The sequence below is a fragment of the Lipophrys pholis genome (assembly GCF_963383615.2).
Source record: "Lipophrys pholis genome assembly, chromosome: 23".
NCBI classification, from domain to species: domain Eukaryota; kingdom Metazoa; phylum Chordata; class Actinopteri; order Blenniiformes; family Blenniidae; genus Lipophrys; species Lipophrys pholis.
Genome location: NC_137645.1, coordinates 5,257,843 through 5,282,734, shown reverse-complemented (window position 1 = coordinate 5,282,734; position 24,892 = coordinate 5,257,843). Strand labels below are relative to the sequence as shown.

The window sequence follows — 24,892 nt, the reverse complement described above, 5'->3', positions numbered from 1 at the left end:
AATAACTGAATAAAACCCACATTTTTATCTAACTGAGTGTGTGCGTGATGCTGTCTGTCCTTTGTTCAGCGCTTTGGTGTGATGCGACATTAAAGACTCCGACGTCCTGCATGTCAGAGGAAGGATAGATTCCATGAATGCATCATTTGCATCACAAATGGACAAACAGGAAGAAGAGGAGGAGGAGGATGAGTTCCGACACATTTCAAATGTCTGATTCACCTTGTGGGGTACTGACAGGGCACTTCCTGCCGCTGGTCAGAGTTCCTACAGACTGCGAAGGTCTCGTCACTGTTCTTCTTTCTATGAAAACTTTGTGGGTTTGCTTTGATTCAGAATCGATGATACTCCTCTGAGAGAAGCAGTTTTCATGACACTCACACTCCTTTTCAGGTAATCTCTCCATCACTCAGTAATTGGAGGGATTACACTTTCTTATTTTTGAGGGTGAGGCTATTGGGGACCTCCTCTCAGCTACAGCTCCAATTAGCATTCTGCACTAACAGGACAAACACTTGAATCAGTGCATTGGATTAGAGGACACATAGGACCCCCCAAAAGGCCCTCTTCAGCTTTTTAAGCCTGAGCCCAGAGGCATTCAAAGACCTCGGGACATTTCTCCTGGGGGTTTGTCTGCATGTGTTTAAAGACTTCAGTGTTTGGTGATAAAAAGTTGAGGACTTTGTTTAAAACACGCAAATGATTCTAGATCTGAGTGTTCACAGCTGTTCTACAGACAGCAGGAGCAGAACAGAACCAACACTCTAACACTCACCAAATACAACAAATTCAGATAAAAAACACCTTAACTGAATGAATGTGAACCTGGTTCAGAGTGTTGGGCTCCTGGCGGCGGGTCTCACAGACCGAGGACATCAAGCAGACGAGCGGCTTCTTCTTATCAGCAAACATCTCCAGCATGTGAGAAACAGCAGCCTGTGAACGCAGCACGGAGGAGGAGGCCATTTACAGGGGCTTTGAGGATTATCAGCATGTTGACACACACACACACACACACACACACACACACACACACACACACACACACACACACACACACACACACACACACACACACACACACACACACACACACACACACACACACACACACACACACACAGGTGGCAGATGATTGACGGCTCCAGGACACATCTGATAATCTGGCCCTGCACGAAACTTTTATAGTTTCAGATTTGAGTTTTAACTGTTTTACAGCTCAGTTCAGACGCCATCTGAACCGCTTTCAACTGGAATCTGACCCTTTTCAAAAGCTCATGTTGACTCTATTTAACCACATTTAATTCAAATGTTTACCAGCTTTGTAACATCATTTTTTAAAGTTCTTCTCAAACCATGACACCCCGTTTTCACTCAACTTCACACTTCATTTAAACCCAAATCTGAATATTTTATATCTAATTTTAGCTTAATCTGTCATCTTTTAACAGATTTTCATAAAGCATCTTTATTCTCCACATCCATCCTAATTTCGGTTTTATATTTGATGTTATCCTAATTTTAAACTTTATTTTTTCACACTATTATTAAACCTTTAATATCAATCGGGCCCAGCACATGGCCTTGTGGCGCTGCAGTGCTCAGCAGAGGAGTGTTGGAGAGCTGACCTGGGGCATCCTGATGTTAAACAAAAACATCTTAACCAACATGTTTAACATGTTCAGATTGCTGAAAAAACACAACAGGAGGCATCACTTACACTACAACTGCAGCTGTTGGTGGCTCCTCCTCCTGCTCCTCCTCTTCTTCAAACTTTCCTTCTTCCTCCTCCTTTTGCTCCTCCTCCTCTTGCCCCTCCTCCTCTTGCTCCTCCTCCTCCTATAAAACAGTGAGCGTGGCACTTCTTTAGGACTCAACTCACAGCGATCTCTTTGAAGGTGAACTGTGAGAATCTGCAGCTTTCTTCTTCTTCTACTCTACTAACAGGACAATCACAGCACCACCATGGTGAGTAATCCCATTACTAGTTACTACTACTCAGCATTAGTATAAGTTAGCACCAGTTAATACCCGTGGAGGGACCGAGTCAGTCGACACCCAGAGAAGATCCAAAAGTAGCTTGTAATGTGCTGCTGTGACCACTTCCTGTATGAATCATACTGTATATGGCTCTTCATAGGCCACCAGCACTAGTTTGTATGTCATGAGCATGAGTTGTATGTCAATAACATTAGTTAATATTCAATACCAGTTTATATGTCATTAGACCAAAATTTCTTTTTTGTTGCATTTATTTTTTGTAAAAGATTAGCATTTAAATCAACAACATTAGTTTATTTTTTTGGTCTCCAGCATTAGTTTTTCCAACAGTGTCGATCTGACCCCTGAGAACTCGGGTTTCAAACAGCAGCTCCAGGAAAGGCCAAGTGTTTCCATGTGTGCTAACGCGGATGTGGCGTCCTTCAGCTTTAAACCTCTGCTGGTCTGCACTTTGTTTGCTCCTGCACATATTTGTGATAACATCGGAGGAATGAACCTGCTTGGCCTGTTGACCTTCCCCTCTGTCTGTCTGCTCTCTGTGACATTAGCAGCACAGCTATTAAACACAAAACTGGTTTGACTTTACAGCTCATTACAGCACAGGAACATGTTTCCTCATCATCTTCATTTGCCTCAAACGGGAAGTGAAGGTGTGAGTCTGGAGTTGGCCAACCACTTATTTCCTGCTGTTTAACGCCCATGTCCCGCAAACAACCAGCAGGGGGAACTTGCTGCTAACAGGCCACTGCTCTTGGTGCTGCAAATTCCCATTGTCCATGAACATCCCACAGTGTCTCCTGTTCCAGCAGCTGCAGCCAGCTGAAGTTTGTCCCTCTCAGAATAGCTGCGGACACCATGGCCCCGATCACGAGCCGTTCGGGGGAGGGTTCGAGGGGGGTTGTCATGGGATCATAATTTAAAACAAAGCTGCCCTCTTTAAATCCCCTTTAAGCTTTTAAGTTGAAATCCTTGGAATATTTATACAACCCTTACCTCGTCACATTGAAATACATTTCATGATGGATCTTGTGTCTTTAGATCACAGATGTTCCACAGATATTCTGCTCCTGTCATCTGTAGAACAGATGTGCACTCTCTGACATTTGAAGCTGAAGATTTACAACCATAGTAAACCAGGTCAAAGGTCAACCACGTGCTTCGAAAAGACGAATTCTTTGCACATTGAAAAGAAAAGGCTTTGATGTAGCTGGACTCTTATTGTGGTGGGTGTGGGTAGTAGCTTCCTGCTGTCAGATGCTGAAACTTCAGTAACTGTAACTGAGTTAGATAAAAGTAATGAGTTCCTACCTCATCAGTGAAGTTCCAGTGTTTCCAGCCGCTGATTCCTTCCAGATGTTGCTGCCACCTGCTGGTCAGTGGTGGTTCTCAGTGTGGAGTTATGGCCTGTAAAGAGACACAGTGCAACCCCCACTGGCCCCCAGGCAAGGAGCTGCTTCATGCTCCGGTGTTTATTTCCCCGCAGCGCGAATGCATCTCCATGCACGTGGGCCAGGCTGGCGTTCAGATGGGAAACACGTGCTGGGAGCTGTACTGCCTGGAGCACGGCATCCAGCCCGACGGACACATGCCCACCACCAAGCCGGCGGGGGGCTACGATGACTCCTTCACCACCTTCTTCAGTGAGACGGGCACCGGGAAGTACGTCCCACGGGCCATCTTTGTGGACCTGGAGCCCACCGTGATCGGTGAGGTTTGAACTGCGAATCCTCAGCCGAGGAGTTCAATCGTCTAAAATGAGAACTGAAAATATCAATTCAAACGTGTGTGTGATAGTGTGTGTAACAGTTTTTTCAGCACTGACCTCCTGTTTGACTTCCTCTATTCCTCAGATGAGGTTCGTACTGGAACATACCGGCAGCTGTTCCACCCGGAGCAGCTCATCTCAGGGAAGGAGGATGCTGCCAACAACTACGCCCGTGGTCACTACACGGTGGGAAAAGAGCACATCGACTCGGTGCTGGACCGCGTCCGAAAACTGGTGAGCAGGCCGGACAGTCCGGAGTAGAGTAGCTCAAAGGCACTGGCTCTTCTTTTCCACCTAAATTGTGAAATGAAAATGAGAACTCGAAACACTTCCACCCCCCAGTTCTCAATTCTACGGAGTCTCACTGATTGAGGAACGTTCCAGATATTCTGTCTTGCACCACCAGCTTTGACTGTCTGTGGTTTCCTGTTGTTTTGGTTCTGGCAAAGTGTGGAATGATAAATGACACCTTCCCTCTTCAGGCGGACCAGTGCACAGGGCTGCAGGGGTTCCTGGTGTTCCACTCCTTCGGAGGAGGTACTGGCTCGGGCTTCACCTCTCTGCTCATGGAGCGGCTCTCGGTGGACTTTGGTAAAAAGTCCAAGCTGGAGTTCGCCATCTACCCGGCTCCTCAGGTGTCCACAGCCGTGGTGGAACCATACAACTCCATCCTGACGACGCACACCACCCTGGAGCACTCCGACTGTGCATTTATGGTGGACAACGAGGCCATCTATGATATCTGCCGCAGGAACCTGGACATCGAGCGCCCATCCTACACCAACCTCAACCGCCTCATCAGCCAGATCGTGTCGTCCATCACTGCCTCGCTGCGCTTCGACGGCGCCCTCAATGTGGACCTGACGGAGTTCCAGACCAACCTGGTGCCGTACCCACGCATCCACTTCCCGCTGGCCACCTATGCCCCCGTAATCTCCGCGGAGAAGGCCCACCACGAGCAGCTGACTGTGGCCGAGATTACCAACTCCTGCTTCGAGCCGGCCAACCAGATGGTGAAGTGCGACCCCCGTCATGGGAAGTACATGGCCTGCTGCCTGCTGTACCGTGGCGATGTGGTGCCCAAGGACGTCAACACGGCGATCGGCAACATCAAAACCAAACGCAGCATCCAGTTCGTGGACTGGTGTCCTACTGGCTTCAAGGTGGGCATCAACTACCAGCCTCCCACCGCGGTTCCGGGAGGAGACCTGGCCAAGGTGCAGAGGGCCGTGTGCATGCTGAGCAACACCACCGCCATCGCCGAGGCCTGGGCCCGCCTCGACCACAAGTTCGACCTGATGTACGCCAAGAGGGCCTTTGTGCATTGGTACGTGGGCGAGGGCATGGAGGAGGGCGAGTTCTCTGAGGCCAGGGAGGACATGGCTGCTCTGGAGAAGGACTATGAGGAAGTGGGCGTGGACTCGTTCGAGGAAGACGAGGAGGACGGTGAGGAGTACTGACCCATGCAGACACGGTTGGAGTCTGCAACCTCGAGCCAGAGTGCAGACTAATGATGAACCTCCAGTCCTAATAAAAGCTCTGTGCTCCAGTTCACCTATCTACTGTCTTTATGAGATGATCCTGCACACACGCTTTCATGTACACAGATAGAAAAATATGTGTACACCAGTCTACACGAGCTCAGTCCGAGGAACAGCTAAGATACTCCGCAGAACCCTGAAACTCCCACGACTCTGGTAGAGGACCTGAGATTGAGGCTGACACAGATACTGCGGTACAAGTGTGAGAGAGTAAAAACATGCTTCATGACAGTTTTTATTATCTAGGATACTAACTATAGAAACAAGACCAAGAGAATGAGATCAGAGTAAGCATAAAACACATTCAAATATGAATTATTGGCACAGAATTGGAAATCAGCATGTCATAAAAAAAAAATGTGGATGGCGTACATGAAAATTTCTTCAAGCTATTTAAGGATTTATATAATAAGAGGACATTATCCAGAAAGCTCATGAGGTTGTTGCTAAAGAGACAAAAACATACAGTATATGGAGGTATTTAAAAACAAGCTGACTCGCGTGAAAGATTATCTGATTGGAGATTTCTAAACCTTTAACTTACATCTGTAATCTATCACTAAAAACGGGTCCATTTCCAAATAAAATGAAAATACCCAAAGTCATTCCACTGCACAAACCCGGGAGCAAGTGTCACGTGAAAACTACAGACCTGCTTCTGCTCTCTAAAATACTGACGAGACATTTAGAAAAAAGCAGAAACTATTGTCTGACAGCCAATATGGTTTTAGAACAAACAGGTCAACAAATATGTCAATTACTAATGTCATCAAACAAAACAAATACACTATTGGAATATTGATTATTTACGAGTACTCTGAGTATAGTTTTAAGGAGGTAAATATATAAGCTAAGGGCACAGGGTGAAGGAGTGGGATTTAATAAGTTTCAACTTGTTTTTGAACATGAATAAGTGCTTTTATGTTCTTGATTTTCTGTTGCTTGTTCATTATTATTACTATTAATATGGGTCCTCTATTCAGGTTTCTAATAAACATTTAAAAAGTGACGATGATTACGAAGGGTCAGGGGTCAAGACTGAGGAAATCTCGAGGACAGGATGAGAATAACAGGTGAAGTAGTTGATTTAATTGTTTCTGTCTAACACGAGGACATGACAACAATATGAACACGTCAGCTCCTTCTTCATCGTAGAGCTCCACTCAGTGTCTGGATGTAAGAAATGTTTTAGTCTGCTAAGGGTGATATTGTGATGTGGTTTTGGGACTAGCTACAGATTAGATATGGATGTATGTAGGGAGTAAGTCTGAATATATGTTGTAGGGAATGTTGTCATTAAACTCCTCCTTTATGTACAGAGACACAAACCAGCTGCAACACAGATTCCCAAAGAAAACAACCACAGCTGGATGTCCAATAGTGCTACTGTGCTAACTACCTCAACAAACACAAACACGTCTATGGGCTGCAGTGTTGTCCTCTTTCAGTCGTCGTCACGCTGAATGTGGAGTGATGACGCTGTGTTCAGCAGACAGCCTCTGAAGTACGCCATCAGGGAGTGAGTCAGCTGGATCTGGCTCTGTGTGGACAGGAAGTGACCCTCATCTGGGTACATCTGTCACAGGAAACACAAACATGCACAAACGTTATGAATTTTTTTTTAAATTGAAAGTAGAATAAAGACAACAGTGTATTATTTACCTGCATTGTGTAGTTGGCTCCAATCTGTATGAAGTGTTTGATGAGCTCTGCAGAATGCTGGAAGTGAATGTTCGCTGCGCAGGAACAATATGTTGATCAGTGTGTTAGAAAGCGCTGCTAATGCTGAGCAGGTGACAGGTACTTACCGTCAGCGGTGCCGTGGGCCAGAAACACGGCTCCTCCCTGAACACCTCTCATGTTGGGAAGCACTCTGGCCGTCTGCGCACACACACACACACAAACGCGCACGCACAGACACACACGCGCAGACGCACACGCACACACACGCGCAGACGCACACAAACACATAATGTAATTTCAGAAAGTCCCTTGATGCACCATGAGTGACACCTTTCTGTCAGGGTATCAACAAAATCACCCTGCAACCCAATTTCCACTTGTGCACCTCCCTGAGGACCTCATGACTGATTACACACACAAACATGCACACACACGAACATGCACACACACGAACATGCACACTCTCTCCACACACACACACTCTCACAAGTGAAGGTTGTTGTTGTGCGAAGTGGGTTAACTCTAACTGGGCCAGAGTGCTCTATTTCTGTGTGCGTGGGTGCGTGCGTGTGGAGTTGCGACCTTCTTCAGAGAGCTGAGTGACGTTTGTATGACCCAAAATATCAGGAAAAACATCTGGTGGGGAGGAAGCTTGTGGATAATTACCATTAAATTAAGAGTTTCATAGAAGCAAATTAGCATTAATCCAGAAAAGGATGACCCTACAAAGACTGTAAAGTGTATTCCACCCTGTTAGTGGCTACAGCATTCAGCAGCATTAGCATTAATGGTGAGTATCACCATTAGCAGCAGCTGACCTGGTATCTGCTGTCCTCAGTGAGGCGTGAGCCCAGGTATCTCTCTGAAAAGGCGGAGGCTGAAAAACAGAAGAGCAGCTCCTTCAGTGCTAATGCTCAGGTGCATCACCTTCAGTGTCTGTGTTTCCTCTCACCATACAGAGACCAGTCTGTCACCGGAGCCCGAGCCGCTGCACACCGGATCAGCTTCTCTGTGGACTTCAGCATCATGAGCGTCAAGTAGCCTCCGTAACCCTGCAGGAAAAGGCTTTTACTGAGTTCAGCGACTAATGCTAAGGCCTTGCACTGCACACTGAGCACAAGAGCACTAACCTCCCCATAGACGCCGACACGAGTGCGGTCGATGAATGGCAGCTTCACCAGATACCTGAAACACGCAGAGTGTTGGCCTTTAGCTTTGACATAATCCTCACAATACATTTTCAGAGTAACAGGGGGACGCACTGCAGAGCTGCGATCTGGTCCTCAGTGTCCACGATGCCAAGCTGCTGGTGGATCTGCTGAGAAACCCTGAAGGACAGAGTGCACGTTGAGGAAACATCTGACCTCAGTGTTAATAGACTGAAAGATTTTTCCAAAATTAGATGTTTGATTACCTCTGTCCTCTGAACCCTGACCCCCGGCCGTCCAGCCGTGCCACCACCACCTCCTCCGAGCCCACCAGCACCCGGTCCCAGTGCAGCCTGAACTCCTCGGTCACCTGCTGCTGGCCCGGAGAGCTGCCGCTAACAGAAGCAACATTACTCTTAGTACTTAGAACCATTTTTGTGGTAGATTAAAGCTAAGAGGTGTGTAAAACTAAATCATTGCTTTCTGAGAATAAAGTCCTGTGAATTCTGAGAGGAGGGGCTCACACGATGAGCAGAAGGCCGTAGATGGAGGACTGTGAGAAGTCTGCAGGGTACGTGAGCTTCAGCGGCAACTCTGACAGGACACACACACACACACACACACACACACACACACACACACACACACACACACACACACACACACACACACACACACACACACACACACACACACACACACACACACACACACACACAGTTGTTAGAGGAAGCCAAGCATCATCACATTGACACGCAAGGACACATCGTGCGATACCAAAATCCTGGTGGAAGATTGTTTGGATCTCTGTTTGAACTGTCCTTTTGGCGTCCAGCGCCGCTCGCAGAGGGAGGTTCTCCTCCAGGATGAAATACGCTGAGACAGAGACAGAGAGAGGCAGAAACAGACAGACAGATATAGACTACTGAGTACCTTTGGTCCAAAAGATTTGAGCACATGAGAAGTACTCACAGTCCACATCGTCCAAACTCAGCAGCAGCACGGCTGGAACCCCAGGACCTGGAGGACAAAGCAACACTTTAATAAACACTGTGTGTGCTGTCCAAGTTTGACCTGAAGGAGGTGCCGTCACAGCTCACAGTGAGCGAATGACGAACTTACAGTGGAAACTTGAGTCAAATATGTGAGTAACGTGTGTGTGTAATATGGGTGTAACATTAAGAGGACCGTGGCACTTCAGGATGGCATGTTGAGCGTCCAGACTGACGTCGACCTCATAGAAGCTGCACCCCTCCTTCAGTGAGCAGGTCAGACATTGCCGTGGAACAAACCCAGGGTGGACACACTGCCACCGAAACACACACACACACACACACACACACACACAGGAGGGAAGATCCTTTAAATGCATTACTGCGTATGAATGTGTGTGTGTTGTCTATTTTTAAGTAGTTACTGTCTGTAGAAGTGTGTGTGTGTGTGTGTGTTACCTGTACAGGTGTCTGTGCTGAGCTCCGTCCTCTGTGCTCAGAAAGTAACTGTGAAGGAGACAATAGGTCACAGATATCTATTACTGACAGACAGACAGAAAGACAGACAGACAGACAGACAGACAGACAGACATACACACACACACACTCACACCATGTGCTTGATTTCGTCATATGACACGATGTGAGTAACCACCCAGGCTCCTGACGTCAGGTGACGAACTTCATCCTGACCTTGTACCTGAAGACAAGGAGGCATTCAGGGCGACTGCAAAAAAATGTGAACTCCAAAAAATCCAACGTGACACACTGAATGTCTTTTTTAACGCCTCTTCTCTTCAGACTGCAGCTTCCATTAATGCTGGATCTAACATTGCTAACATTGAAGATAGAGGAGGAGGAGGAGGAGGAGAAGTCACCTTCTTGGTGATCATGGTGAGGTGGTGAAATTCTCCCTGATCGTCCTGTTTCACTGGCAGAGTGACGAAGAAGTGACTGGAGTCTTCAGAGAACAGCGGCTGCTCGCTCTGCACACAGTTACAACACGAGTTAGGGACTCGTCAATGCAGAGTTTAGCACAGCTTACCAGAACACAGCGAGTATAAAGTCATATAGTTTAGTTTGGTAAAGAATAACAGAGATAGATCGATACACTATAGCATAGCATAGCATAGCATAGCATAGCATAGCATACCATAGCTAGCATAGGCGGGTTTAGTGTGATCAAGATTCATAATAAAATCCATTCTAAAATGATTGAAGTATTAAATTAACTTTAATACTGTTTTGTTTAGCTTGTAACAGGTTTGTTTACTATGTTACAGTTTAGCTTACAGCCTTGTTTACTTTGCTATGGTCTTGTTTAGTTGATTACAGTCGTGTTTCCTTGTTTAGTCACGTTTCCTTGGTTACGGTCTTGTTGTCTTGTTTACCAGCTTGGTTACAGTTTTGTTTTATTGTTTAGTCTTGTTTCCTTGTTCACAGTCCTGTGTAGTTTTGTTTCTTTGGTTCCACGCTTGTTTACAAACTTGTTTCCTCTGTTTAAAGTGATGTTTTATTGTTGACAGTCTTGTTTGCTTGTTTATAGTCTTGTTTTTCATTGTTTACAGTCTTGCTCCAGTCTCGTTTAGTCTTATTTGTTTACAGTCTTGTGTCCTTGTTAATTGTCTTGTGTACAGTCTTGTTTCCTTGTCTGTAGTCCTGCTAGCAGACTTGTTTCCATGGTTACAGTCCTTTACAGTGTAGACTAGTACAAGGCGGCAGGGCGCCTGCTGTATGTTTACCGGTCTGCTGAGCCACGTCTCCGAGGACTCCTGGTGTCTCTGTGTCGAAAGAAGCACATCACATGTTAGTGTGCTAACACGCTGAGAACCCGCGGCGGTTCAGTGTGAGGAGCTGCTACCTGCAGGCAGCGTCCGGCGACAGCGTCACACACCGCCAACACAGAGAGGTTCTGAGGCCGGTTCAGCCAGCGCACGGCCAGCCGCGTGCTGCTGATCCATGTCACCATGGAGACGTACAGATCCCTGCCGATGGGGAGGAGCACAGCGGAGGGGTCAGAAGGGGGCCTGATGTGTCGGCCATGTTTTGTGTGTGTGCGTGCGTGCGTGCGTGCGTGCGTGCGTGCGTGCGTGCGTGCGTGCGTGCGTGCGTGCGTGCGTGCGTGCTTGCGTGCGTGCATGCGTGCGTGTGTGTGTGTGAACTCGTCACCCTAGAGCCAGCGAATCAGGAGGCTGCAGCTCTTGTGTGAGTGTCGCTCCAAACAGGCTGACCACTGACAGCCGGACCGCAGGGTTCACCTGACCCGCCTGCAGCAGTACGGACACACACACCCCCCAGAAGGTCAGTGATCTGTGACATGGCTCAGAACAAGGTGCATGTTCGCCAAAAAAGTTCAGACGGAGTGGAAAGTATCACTAAGGCTGAGTGGAGCTCATCTATCACAAAGACTAAAATAAGCTTCGGAAACTTTTTTTGATCAAACGCCTTCTTTGTGACGTTGATGTACTTCAGGCCATCAGGTGGTTACATCAGTTTCCATTCTCCACAAAGTCTGAACGTTTTTGACAATAGCTGAGTCAGAGCGGGCGGAGGGGAAACGCACCATGGGATATGGGTAGAGCCGGCCTCGGGGGTAGGAGCCGCCTGTGAGCTGGGGCAGCAGTGTGTTGGGCACCAGGCTGTCGTTGATGGTGAGGAATGCCAGGCGCTGTCCGTCAGGAGACCACCACAGAGCCAGGTGGGATCCCAGGATCTCCTCTGAGGAGACACAAACACTTCTTGTCTGAGATATTCTGCTGCAGACCAGCGAGGAAAGAGAGCTGCTGGGAGTGTTAGCTGGTCTACGTTAAGAGTTGGAAGCGGACCTTCGTATAGCCAGTCTGCCACCCCGTTGAAGACGACTCCGTCCCGGCCGGAGGAGGTGAGTCTCAGAGAGGAGCTCCTCACGTCAGCCTGATAGTAGATGTTGTTCTCAAACACATAAATCTGAGGGCAGACAGCGCGCTGACGGTCAGCTCACCTCCTGTGTGACGTGCCAACGCTAATGCAGCAGAATGGAGGAGAGAACAAGTCTCACCAGCTGTTGCCCCCGTTTGCCCCAGGCTGCATGTTGGAGGACAGCGTTTTGCACCTCTGGAGGATTCAACTCCAACACCTCCCTGACAATCACACACACACACACACACGAGGAGGTAGCATCTTTAGTGCGAGAGTCATCACAGACACACACATACTCACCTTGTGTAGATGTTGTAAATGATGTACGAAGCTGTGTAAGAATGTCTGTAAACCTGCAAACAGACAAACTGATTCAGAACTGACACCGAACAGCAGCTTCTGCTGATGCGAACAGGAATATAGCAACTTTAGTGCAGCGTGAGTGTGAATTCGACACTCACCGGTGTGACATTGTATGACAACAGCGCAAACCTCAGATCTGCGGAGAGTGAGAACTTCACCGCGTTAAAGGCCACCTGACAGGAAATAAACACCACAGGAGAAGAATGACTTCAACGTTAAATGTTCACAGATGTTCTACAGGTAGCAGGAAGAGTGTTTGTGTGATGGCTCACAAAGGTGGAGTTCCTCAGGAGAACCCGGGTCTCGTTCAGGATGAAGTTGAAAGTGACGATGTGATTGTCTGTGTTCCTGTACAGCACCTCAGACTCTGTTGCACAGACACACAACACAGACAGGCTGCAGCACTGTGGAGACGAGGCAACACTCGGTGCACGTTCATGTACGCCACAACTCACCGACGTGGACTCACCGCTGATCCATGTGGCCTCAGGATCCTGAAGACTGAAGTCCACTTTGTAGAGGTCCCACACCGTCAGCTTCGACTTTCTGCTTCCTGGAAGTTCAGCTGAGAAACAGCAAAGAACAACGTGCAGGTTACATTCCGCAGAACACACAGCAGCTACCAGGACCTCCAGGACTAGAACCTCCAGGACCAGGGTCTTCAGGTGAATTGTGATGGAGCTACAGCATGACAGGGGCGGAGCTTACCTGGTGTGAGAACCACCACAGACATGCTGATGAGCGAGCAGACCACCACGATGACCAACAGAGAGATGGCGATGCCTTTCCAGTTCCTCTGAGGAGGGTTGACATCCGCAAACTCCTGCAACACACACAAAATATATGTATATAAACACACACACACGAAATCAGAAGGACACACACAATCAGAAACAAACTAACACACAAAGTAGAAAAAACAAACTTCCAGTGCACTGTGAATATTAAACTCGACATTCATAGTAATGCAGTGTTTCAATATTCGCCCCAAAAAATTTATTTAAAAAAATGTAATAACAAAAAAATGGGAGGGGAGGCAGTGAAAGTGAATGAAAATGCACGCGCCCCGCGGCTGTTCCCGGTACCTCCTGCTGCTGTGACTCCGTGGACGCCGTCATGTCTCCTCTGCCCGGAGCTCTCCCGGTAATAGCGTCCAAACCTGCACCCCACTCTATACGTACAGCGCGAGCATCAAGCTCGGTCACCATCACAACCTTCATCCGGTCTGGATTTCAGAGAAAAAATATGTGCCCTCTCTTTAAAACTCTTTACTTGTCTTTCATTCGTTCTTTTTTCGTTTAATCCATTTTTTTACTGTACGAAAAGAGTAGGACAAAAATACTGACCTCAGTACTCGAAGGTTTAAGCTTTATTTTCAAAACAACCTGTAAAGGATGCTCTTATTTTGTAGGACCAGAAGCGAACTTCCACTGAGTGTCGCTGTCCGTGGTGCTGAAATCAGTAACGGCATCAAAATACTACATAAAGTCTGTTAGAAGCACTAATAAATGCGACTTTTCCATGAGTTGTGTTTGACGAAACAATCGTTTTTTTCTTAAAAACCACAGAAAGGTCCGTTTATACTTAAATAAAATAAATAAATATATATTTTTAATATGTAACTGCCTTTTTTAATCTGATTATGATGTCACACGAGCACTTCAGGGACCTTAGAGTCTCTCTCTCTCTCTCTCACACACACACACACACACACACACACACACACACACACACACACACACACACACACACACACACACACACACACACACACACACACACACACACACACACACACACACACACACACACACACACACTAATGACGCTCACAGGAGGGAGAGGGGAAAAAATAGAAACCAGCCTGAGGATATATGTCTCCTTATGTATGTGTGTGTGTGTGAGGTCAACATTTCCTTCAGATTGTATTCATGAATTTTGGGCTTTTTAAATGTCATGTCATAGATTTTTCTTTATTAAAATGTACGCTCTGCCTTCGGTTCTACTTCAGATCTCAGCTTCTCATGTCCATGATGGTTTCTTATTTCTGAATGTCACCTCTTCACCCTGAGATGGGTGAAGCTGATCTGCAGAGGAGCTCCTCGCAGACAGGGTGAGATTTATTTCTGGGATGCAGTGTGCAGACACATGGCTGTGAAAACAAACAGTCCCCGTGAGCAGCTGCTCTTTATTAAAAACATGCCACATTATTAGAAATGTCGCCCAGTGCACAATTAAAGGTGCCGAGCAACATTTTCCATGTTCAAACTACAAAGCCACAGCGTGATGAAGATGCAGCACAAAGTGCACTCTGCTTTTTACACACAACCAAACCGGCTCCTGCAGGTTATCAGAGTGTGAGGGCCTCACTTGGGATTACAGGTTAGTGTAATTAACCTGCTGAGGGTCCGGGGGGTTGCAGCTGTTTGCTTCGCGAGTGCTTTAATGATAAGACAGTCGGCTAATGGTCCAGAAGGACCCTGATAAAGAAAAGTGTCTCAGCCCAGTCTTCACTGAAAGACAAGACTCAACTTTTTCTGAATAACTTTCCTTTTCTGCTCGATGAAAACGGTATGAATGTGCAGTTTTAATAGAGGGAGAAGGTGCAGCTTAATCCAATCACTCATGATAATGACTTGCAGACGGAAGCTTTGCAGAGTCTGAGCTGCCAAGTCATGAAGCCGATCTTCTTCATGACGCTTCACATTGGACATATTTGGACCCTAAGTAGTCACAAGCCAGCAGTAAGAGAAGCGCAGTCCCGTTTAACTGCATGTCCACAATAGCAACTCAACTTATTCCACATGGAAGCATGTGAGAGGCATTGCACGATGCATCCTGGACTCAACGCTCTGACTGATGAGATCCTGGCGACATTAATGACTGAGGTCACCGCCATGTCCAATGCAAGACCTTTGGTACCCATCTCTCTGATCCCGACACCCAAGACGTAAACATCAGTGGAAGAGAGTTCAAGTTCTTACTGACACCATCTCCACATGTAAGAGTCTCAACCAACGGGAGGAAAGAGGAAGTGACATAAAATGAACTTTCTTTTCTTGATGTGCCAATATGAGGATAGCGATGAATTTCACTCTCCATCCAGAGCCATCCGCTTATTTATAGTGGCAATATGAGTAAGTTTGCTTATATATGATTATTAGATGCTATAATTCCAAACATTGTAATAAGTTAGTACATTTGTTTAGCACTTTGATTTGAAATGGGCGAAAAAAAATTGTCAGAACCAGTCTTTTGTGTTATGACTGTTCAGTTAGAATACACACTTTAAAGACATTTTATATGTCATAACACCATAAAACCATTCTCTTATTACGCCCCCTTTTTTATTACAAATTTTTTTTCCCTTTATTAATACATTGTTTATTTTGATTTCTTTAAAATAATCTCATGGTGCACTTATAGACTCTTCTTCGTGTGATTTTGTGGGTGTTGCTCATAAATAGCAGACAACTTATCTGGATAGAGAGTAGCTAAGTAACTTCTTGGTGTAATTAAAATAAACATTTGTGGCAGGTATAATAAATTGTGCATGCAGAGTTATATGTCTCTGCCACCAGGTTGATGAATGCTGTGATAGCCAAGTTAAGCCAGTAGGTGGCAGTGTTGTACTGAAAAACGCCACAGAGACAGTAATTTATATATAGTATTATGAGCACACAGTAAGGAATTTAAGGCGAATTATAATCCAGAATTACTTGATATGGAGATGTTTTTTGATCATCTGTATTATACACGTTTTCTGTGTTTTCCAGTCATTTTTATCACCTATTGTGACACCAAGAAAATTCTTTTCATAATAATATAAATATTGGATGCCTTTTGTACTCTACATTTAAATTCTCACAAAACTCATTTAATGAATCATCTTTTATCCAAATGTAAATTGTACACTTTGATCTGAAACCCATTTAATGAATGCTGATGTTTGCTTAGAAACAACATTTGTGTCCAGTAGCCTTCAACTTCAGGTGCAACAATCACATCATATAAACACATCTATACAATAAATGACAGAAAAACTTGTTACACTGCAGTATGCAACGTTAGGAGGTGAACTCTGCATTGATCATGGCTCTGGGAAAGAAACTAAGTCCAAGTTTTAATTCAGTATTTTATGAGTGTGATAAATACCTTGGCAGATGACGCCAGAAGTTGAGGCGATGTTTTCACAGGCTGTACGTGGACATGCAGGAGTTTCCTCGAGGACAGCCGCTGTTTCTGCTGAGAAAATCCACGCACAGACAGGGAGAACATGCAAACTCCGAATTGAGGAATCCTGGGCCTGAACTCACAGTGGCACAGGTTAGAAACTGAAGACGAGTACATCAAATTAAAAGGCATTTTGAAGATGCAAAACGAACGTGATGCAAAAACCAAACATTGCACTCCAACCTTTGTTGAAAATGTGACATTTATTGAAAGCTGTCGCCTTTGACCAAAAAAATTCATTATCATTCGGTCAAGAGATACATTTCCATTGTACACAGCTTTTACTTTTTCTGTGCAGATATTCAATTTTCTGTTTCATTTCTTCCAGCCTCATCTCCCCGTTCACATGAGAGTGACTCCGGTGGTTCCTGCTGCGAACAGCACAGTCCAAAGGGTCGCGGCGGCGGTGGCGACGGCAGCGTTAAAGGTCTTGTCGTGTGCGTAGGTGATGATGTGGAGGGCTCCGCTGTAGGCCTCCTCACAGGTGGGCTGGATCTGATCCTCTGGGAGCTCGAAGCCAAATGTGCCGTTGTCCCTCAGCTCGAAGGTGTAGGTCAGCGGGATGCCCAGCATGTGAGCCCAGTCTCTGGAAGAACCAGAGTTGGGGTCTGGAGGGACAAAAAAAGAAGTATTATTTCTCTCTTCCACACTAAATCCTCCTACTGTTAGTAGTTGCTCGTAACTGGCAGGGATGAATACTCACATAATATATCTGGAGAACTTCCAACTTTGTACCTTATCCCATGGACCTTTTCAATGGCGTCTGCTGCAGCTGTTCCCACCTCCATCTGAAGAAGAGCGGTCAGAGGACTTTTACCTCTGAGATGAAGATTAAAGACTCTGAAAGTTCCCAAGACAACGTAAAGTGGCCACTGGACCTATAACACATCCAATCAAGATGTATTTTTCTGGTTTGGAGGTAATCTGGTCCAGCTCAGACTTCATGGAGCAGGTCAGCTTCTCACTGTGGATGTTCAACTAAAGCCTGGGAAACTAAATGGCTGTAATCTTGCTTTACATAATTCTGTCTGGATAAATGGTTGTGGCGGGTTTTAGCTCGGACCCTTCTTCTCCATTATCACTGTGTGACAGCCTCCTCCTGCTGGGCTCTGTCTCAGCAGATTACCACTCTCACGCACTCGGTGTGTCAAAGACAGCTGTCACACTGGTTGACACACACTGATGCGGCTCTACTGTTTACACTGCATCCATAACCTTGATGTGGGTTTGCTGACCTGCGTCAGTTTAAACCATAATCCGGCTATCAATGTGGAGTAGTGCAAGAAGCCCGTCTGAAACATGTAAAGCATCACGGTGTTCGTCAATGTGAATACCAGCTCAGCGTAATTGGAGGCGGTGAAGTTCGGGTGACCGTATGGAACGAGAAGCAGCTGGCCGTAGGAGTGGATGGTGAGGAAACACAGGAAGTCGTCCTTTCGGCTTTCCACGAAGTAGGTCAGGAACTGGGTCTCGGGCTCAGACATGGGAGCACTCCCACAGAAGATGTTACTGCAGCAGTCAGAAGAGACTCCGATCGCTGTAAATGCAGCAGAGACAATGTTATTGTGTTACAGGTAATCCTAATCGAATGATCACATCGAATACATCAAAAGAGTCACAAATGATCATACAAGATCAATTCAGTCATCACAGTAGTTTATATACTGTATATACTGTACAAAGACATAAAAATATCTGACTTTCAGTTTCAGGCTTCACACTACCTCAGCCTGAAATTTAGATACCTTAACATGCATTTCTTTTCATAAATCACATGCCAGATAACTTCATTTGGGAAATATATTGCAGCAACAGCAGAACAAATAGGATTTTTTAATAAGCAAAAGCTCTAGACACAATAATCATTTAATGAAATCCGATATTAGAACATTGTTCTGCAGTCGTGTGACTCTTCAGATAAGAGGGAGCCAGGTCAGCCTGCCATAGAGCTTGTTACAGTTGCGTCTACACCACTGCCTGTCTCAAAAGGGCAAGGCAGCAAAGGAGCAAAAGTGCCTAATAACAATACTTTTCCATCAGTGAATTAATGAGATTTCAACAACACTCACTGCCCCAGTTTGCATCGAAATTGCGGTTGAGATCGGTGCCGTAGCACAGGCAGGATGGAGGTCCTGGTGTTCGGTTCTTCCTCCACAAGCGGGTCTGAATTGGACAAAATACTGAGATTCATTTAAAATGTCCTCACATACCATTTCCCCAGATGTTGGATTGGTTGTGTGCCACTCGTGGAAAATGAGATCCTCTCACACTTGCAGCTTGGGCAATCGCCCTCTCATGTCCCAACCCTCGAAAAGTGATTTTGTTAAGATCAATCAAATACAAACACTGACCGTGCTGTTCTTCCACGAGTAGACATAACCGTCTATGTTCAACACTGGTGTGACGTAAAAATCCATGTTCTTCATCATCAGCTCTATCTTGGGGTCCGTTTTGTATTTTTGCAGAATCTGATTAGAAAGAGAAATCAGAGTCAGAAGGAGGAGAAGAAGACGAAAAAGCATTGGAAGAAATATCTTCAAACAGACTTAGACTCTATTAACTAGATCCAGACTCTCTAAAGTCAGACTTTTAGAGGGAATTTCCTGAAAGTTTTGAAGTGCTTGCGAGTTTCTTACCTGACTGACAAAGTACTGACAGAAAGCTGGTGCGATCCACTCCCGGGCGTGTATACCACAGTCCATCCAGACGGCTTTCTTCTTCAATCCAGTGTCAAAGCCGATCTGAGAAACACATTGAAACACACATGAACCGTGCAGCAGCATCCCTCGGCTGTGTGCTCCGTCATTACCTTCAGTAAACTAATGGTCCGGTTTTCATGAGTCTTTCCGTAGTCCACCATGGTCACGAGATCGGGGTAATCCTTCACTATCAGCGACATCCACTTCGTGATCTGTAAAGCGAAGTATTAGAAACATATCTCCTCATTAATAATGTGAATCAGATGTCCTCACCTCTGGCATGGGATGATATCTGAAGTAGTCGTGCTCCACCCTGTTGATCACAAAATACAAGAGACGCGTTAAAAAATGGGTTTCTGAAGGGTTTTACCTCACAAACTCACACGTACAGGAGCAAATTCGAGATTGAACAGATTCAAAGTCACTTCTTTGAATGACCTTTATGTTTATGAGACATAATGGATGATAAGTATTGCTAAGATAACTACAATAAAATGCTTAATTACTTTGATTGGTTTGGACATGTGCCATGAAAGTCAAACACAAAAAGGGAAAACTGCTTCAATGAATGAATGATGGTATCTATGTCAATTTTCATCAAAGACATTACATTAAAACTAGATTATTCATATTTTCACCTGGATGTATAAAGAGAGACAAACATCACTTTATATTGAGGAAACACAGGAGATATTTTTCTCTTACCTGAAGTAGACTAAATAAATAAAAGAAGACCTGACTGTACATATATATATATATAACTCAGAATAACAGTTTATGTAAATCAAAAATGAAGAATCTTTTTAAATCTGTTTCACACAGGGCTGTGATCTAAAAAAAAAAAACAACCTGCCTGCAACTGTGCAAATACTCAAATGTGTGCATTCCTAATGGTAATTTCCACTGATTCACCGAGAACATTTGGCCAATTTCCCTTGAGGGAAACCCACATTCACAGCTCTGCTGCTTATCTTACTAATGCTTGTTTGTAATTTAGAGAAATCCAGAGATACTAGATAAATAACAACACCAAGTAATGATCAATTCAATTAATCAATAATTCAACACACAAAACTCACCTCTTCATTGTTGCTGCTCCCACTGATGAGAGCAGCACCAAAAAACTCAGTCCCAGAAAGTTCAGCATTATTATTCTGTGAAGTTAATTCCTGTTTGTGACCGCCTGCTTCCCCACCAGACCTTTTAATGAGCATGCGTCGGGTAAGGAGACACCTTTGAACTTTCATCCTCATCCTCATCCTGATGTTATCACTCTGTGAGTTAATGTCTAATCTGGTTACAGCTTTGTGTACCTCGAAGAGGAAACACAATATAAATATCACAATTTCAGTTGATATCCAACATCTCATTTAAATGTACAGACAAGCAAAAAGTTTTTCAAACAAATCTCACAAGAGCAAGAAGATTAGATAAAGTGGGCAATGTTCAAGAAAGTAATCAGGTGTGACTAATGGAACAGAGCAAAGTACCTGGCCATAAACACCTGATGGAGTTATGGATTAAATTTTACATTGTCCAGTTTGTGCAAACAGAGGGACGGGACTCTATCAATCCAGGGACGCATATTGGATCAAACAGGCCTTAAAAGAGAAAATTTGCTTTTGTGTGTATTTTGGCCATTTCGGCTTCTTTTTTAGTATTTGTTATCACTGACCTTCTGTATGGTTTATTTTATAAACCTTTTCTATTGAGAGTCTTACTTGGCTGTTTTGCATGTCTTCATGCTGCTTCCGCACGCCAGGTTCAACTATTTTTCATATTTCAGAAACTACATCACTTTTTAGTGTCTTTTTCTCTCTTTGTGGCTGTTTGGATTTAATTTAGTTTACATTGTGTCTTATTTTGGTCATTTTGTATGTGTCTACAGTATTTGTTTGCTTTATGTCTTTTCTGAATGAAACACGTGGTATTTCTTTAATCCATAATAATGACCATAATATTGAGATGAAGGAGAAAACCTTTCTGAGTTCTGAATTGTCCAATAATGTCCCATCAACCATCTTTGTAATCAATGAGATAGAGGCATATCCATCATTGAGGACTGATGGGATATTCTAAATGTGTCCAGCAAATCAATAGAACGTTTTCATGTAAAAATTAATGGAAAGCATTTCATTCTATGAATCTTTAACATTTTATCTTTATGGTAATATATCACAGTGGTTTTTGAAGATCATTCAAATTTGTGCAGATGGAACTCAGCTGGCACATTTTAGCACATTTGTTATTTCCAAATGACAATTTAGCACAAGAGTTTGGCTCCTTGGTGAGAAATGACACCATTTTATTTGTAAATGCTGAAATAGTTTCACAAAGAAATTATAATCAACACAACTGAGAATTCTTTAAAAATAAAATAAAAAAGTGTAGCTACTGGAGCAGACCAGCAGAGGTCAGTGTCGTGCTTAGCATCAATGAAGCTGCACATGACAAAGAGAAAATGAGTCATTCAGCTGTTGAAGTTGAAAAGATGCCTGCCTCCTCCCCTGGGTGCACAATTACTTGTTATATGGTCATCAAGGAGCTGATATTACCTTTTCTCACAGTATCTGCGCTGGGCTTCTTTTTCGCCCACTGAGATTAATTAGTGTGTGTGGCGTCATCTTTTCTTTTGCTTTGACAGTGAAACTCTTGCATGTTAAGTACGCCTCAGCAAAGCCCCAAGTCTTTGTTCCCACTCTTCTTTGCTGACATGTGCATGGTGTCTATTTGAGAGCTGCTTGTAAGATAGAAGAGGCACGACCTGTCTGGGCTTCACTTAACTGCGTGTGTGTGTGTGCGTGCATGCGTGCGTGCGTGTGTGTGTGTGTGTGTGTGTGTGTGTGTGTGTGTGTGTGTGTGTGTGTGTGTGTGTGTGTGTGTGTGTGTGTGTCCCAGATAGCGGGTCTATGCTCACATCACAGCTCCTTTCTTCAAAATGATGGATGAAAGAACTAATGCTTTCAGATGAGTGAGGCAGGCCACTCGTTCTCATGGCTTACATGACTTTAGGGACTGTATCTCTATGTGCACGTGTGCAAACACAGAAACACAACTTAAATAAGATACGGCAGTGTTTAGGTGCTTGATGATGAACATTTTGGTTGCAGTTAACATGGAGAGGGAAAAGGCTGGAAAGACTTGCAGACTTTCAGCACACACTCTCCGGGGGCCACTTTGTTTTAAACCGTGTCCGTTTGAACTGATGTGTTGACGCTTGGCTTCATCTCTTAGGAATTGTAATTATTGAACTTGTAAAGTTGAGGCAATACACCAAAACTATAAAAGAGTTCAACCTGATCAAAGCAGAAAATGACAAATTTAAGATAAATTCAAGCAGCAACAGTGGACGCTCCCATCAGGATGCATTCGGTTACAGTGGTGAGCATAGGAGCCTCTTTCGAACTGTAATGGTTTAATACTGTGATAATCATCCTGAAACCCAAGAGAAGAGGACGAGTCCTGTCATTTATGATATCAGGGTCTTATGGGTTGTATTGGTAAATGTGTGGTGTTGAACTGTGACATATTCGGAGTGTATTTAAGCTTTTTACAGCCACTTTTCAAGTTTTGTACTGGTTGACTAACTTTAAATTTAAGTATTCTATTACAGTTCAGTGTAGGAATGCATATACAACAAAAAGGCTGTAAAAATACAAAACTACCCAACAAATGTGGGCAAATATTAGTCACTACATCAATGAACCTTGAACTCATCACACTCACGTATGTATTGGTTCCACTGATTTATCCTCCTGAATTTGACATTGTGTGCATGGAGTCATTCAAAGAAATGTGCAGGTATGCATGTGTACTGTGAGAACGGAACAACTTGTTATTGAGACTAAAGATGACAACAAATGTAGCCACACTCATTAAAGAGTTAAAAAACAAACACCTGTTGCCTAATAACCTGCTGTAGGCAATAAAGTAAAAGAAAGTCAAACATTTAAATGTGACATCTGAACACTCCTGAGGCTATGTACACCTGGAATAATGAACTTTTCACAAGGTTATATAACTAATAGTACCAATACGGTACCATGTTTCTCTTTTATTTACTGTTTTTACTGTATTGAACGCCTTCAAACTTTTAGGAGATTACTTCTGGGAAAGGAAACATTTCGATTGGCAGTTGACTCAACTGTTCTCATAACCAAAGGCATCAAAAGGTGAATTTCCTGCCTTATCAGACATGCTGGTCACGATCTATGTGAAGACCTTGATCCGAGTGAAAATCTCTTTGGAGCAGCTGCCAAACTCTCCACACTGAAGGTTTGAGAGGAAGAGGAAGGGAGAGACTTCTGGCACCGCGTTAACAAGCTGCTATCTACCAAAATGTGGGAGAAAAAAATAAATAACACCAGCGCTCACAGACACAGAGCTTCCACACATAGGAGCAATTTCAAAGCAATAAAAATACTTGTAACAGCATCAGCAGGACTGAAAGCACCCACCGAACAAATCATAAACACAAGAAGTGTAGCCTTCCTCCCCCACAGTGCAAAGCAAAACTCCCCCTCCTCTTCACTTCTCAAAGCGCTGCCATCGCCTCCCAACACAGGCTGAAGTCAGAATGTTCCCCACAAAGAAAGCCATCACACTGCACATCAACAGTCCCACAAATCTCCCACCCACTCCTACGGGCAATGGAAGAATTTGGGGAAAAAACAAAACAAAAACCTCACAGAAAATCATTAAAAATAGAGTGTAAACAGGACAGAGGCAAGCTCATGTGTGAAATTTGTAACGGTGGAACAATCGCCTACTTTGAAATTACTGCACAGATGAGGAAAATGAAATGAAGGCAGTGACTCACCTCCACACCTTCCTGCACTGTGGTCTGCTGATGAGCTTCATCTCACACCCTGAGGACAAGAGACAGGTCAGCTACAGCCTCTTACTGAGAAAAACAAAACAAAACAACAATTACTACTACTTACTTAACTAATAATAGACCAAGAACCTAACCTGGATTGTTTCTACAATGTGGCTGTGAGCGAAGAACAAATAATGGGGGGGTGGGGGGGAATATTTGGTGACCACTTGACTTTCTGGTCTCCACCTGAAAAGACAGTTTTTATCCAACTGTTATCTGAAATCTCCAGATTTACTGTCAAGTAATTCCCTTGATATTAATTATCAGAACATATCTCATAACTGTTATGATAGATAGATAGATAGATAGATAGATAGATAGATAGATAGATAGATAGATAGATAGATAGATAGATAGTTTTCCACACCTGATGATCCACATGGTATAGCGCCCCCTCTCGGTGGTTACATAAAGCAGCCGAAACACAGAAACCAGGAGGGGATGAAACATAAAAATAAAGACGCGAAAAAGACGCAATAACCCAGTACGCGGCACATCGTTCGTCGGGAGCGGTTTTTTTTCCTGTGCACACCTGACAGGTGTACTTTAGAAAACTGAGATAGAGAGAGAGAGAGATAGAGAGAGAGAGAGAGAGAGAGAGAGAGAGAGAGAGAGAGAGAGAGAGAGAGTTGCCTCAGTTGCGCAGCTTCATTCCGCCACAGTCGCGCTTCAGTCCGCTCCAGGAGCGCG

General features: G+C 44.5%; 3 protein-coding genes across 4 annotated transcripts; 1 reads left to right on the top strand and 2 right to left on the bottom strand.

Annotated features, from left to right (window-relative positions):
- The first annotated feature begins 1,826 nt into the window (after window positions 1–1,826).
- On the top strand, window positions 1,827–5,318 carry LOC308127735 (tubulin alpha chain-like). The gene is made up of 4 exons (XM_080493006.1): window positions 1,827–1,968; window positions 3,485–3,707; window positions 3,852–4,000; window positions 4,249–5,318. The coding sequence occupies exons 1-4, from the start codon at window positions 1,966–1,968 to the stop codon at window positions 5,224–5,226; spliced, it is 1,353 nt and encodes a 450-aa protein (XP_080349132.1). The 5' UTR covers window positions 1,827–1,965; the 3' UTR covers window positions 5,227–5,318.
- A 199-nt stretch (window positions 5,319–5,517) lies between these two features.
- Window positions 5,518–13,509, bottom strand: LOC308127587 (inactive dipeptidyl peptidase 10-like; the record flags this gene model as incomplete). The annotated part of the gene is given in 27 exon segments (XM_080492719.1): window positions 5,518–6,883; window positions 6,970–7,043; window positions 7,116–7,188; window positions 7,809–7,867; window positions 7,943–8,175; window positions 8,253–8,318; window positions 8,405–8,533; window positions 8,663–8,732; window positions 8,916–9,014; window positions 9,111–9,158; window positions 9,327–9,425; window positions 9,428–9,444; window positions 9,590–9,637; window positions 9,742–9,830; window positions 10,009–10,116; window positions 10,873–10,911; window positions 10,992–11,115; window positions 11,300–11,397; window positions 11,694–11,848; window positions 11,956–12,076; window positions 12,168–12,249; window positions 12,329–12,381; window positions 12,490–12,564; window positions 12,664–12,758; window positions 12,861–12,956; window positions 13,100–13,214; window positions 13,477–13,509. Coding segments are annotated over 27 exon segments (2,430 nt in total). The 3' UTR covers window positions 5,518–6,751.
- Window positions 13,510–16,805: 3,296 nt separating this feature from the next.
- LOC308127767 (carboxypeptidase O-like) lies at window positions 16,806–24,185 on the bottom strand. 2 transcript variants are annotated; one of them, XM_080493073.1, is made up of 9 exons: window positions 20,403–20,565; window positions 19,597–19,636; window positions 19,434–19,535; window positions 19,261–19,365; window positions 18,976–19,092; window positions 18,694–18,787; window positions 17,959–18,161; window positions 17,328–17,412; window positions 16,806–17,232 (listed from the first exon to the last, which is right to left on the bottom strand). In XM_080493073.1, exons 1-9 carry the CDS (start codon window positions 20,468–20,470, stop codon window positions 16,967–16,969), a joined length of 1,080 nt encoding a protein of 359 aa, XP_080349199.1. In that variant the 5' UTR covers window positions 20,471–20,565; the 3' UTR covers window positions 16,806–16,966. The 2 variants fall into 2 exon arrangements, with proteins under 2 accessions (XP_080349199.1, XP_080349198.1); XM_080493072.1 differs by lacking the exon at window positions 20,403–20,565 and adding an exon at window positions 24,143–24,185 and having other exon boundaries at window positions 16,811–17,232.
- Window positions 24,186–24,892: the final 707 nt, after the last annotated feature.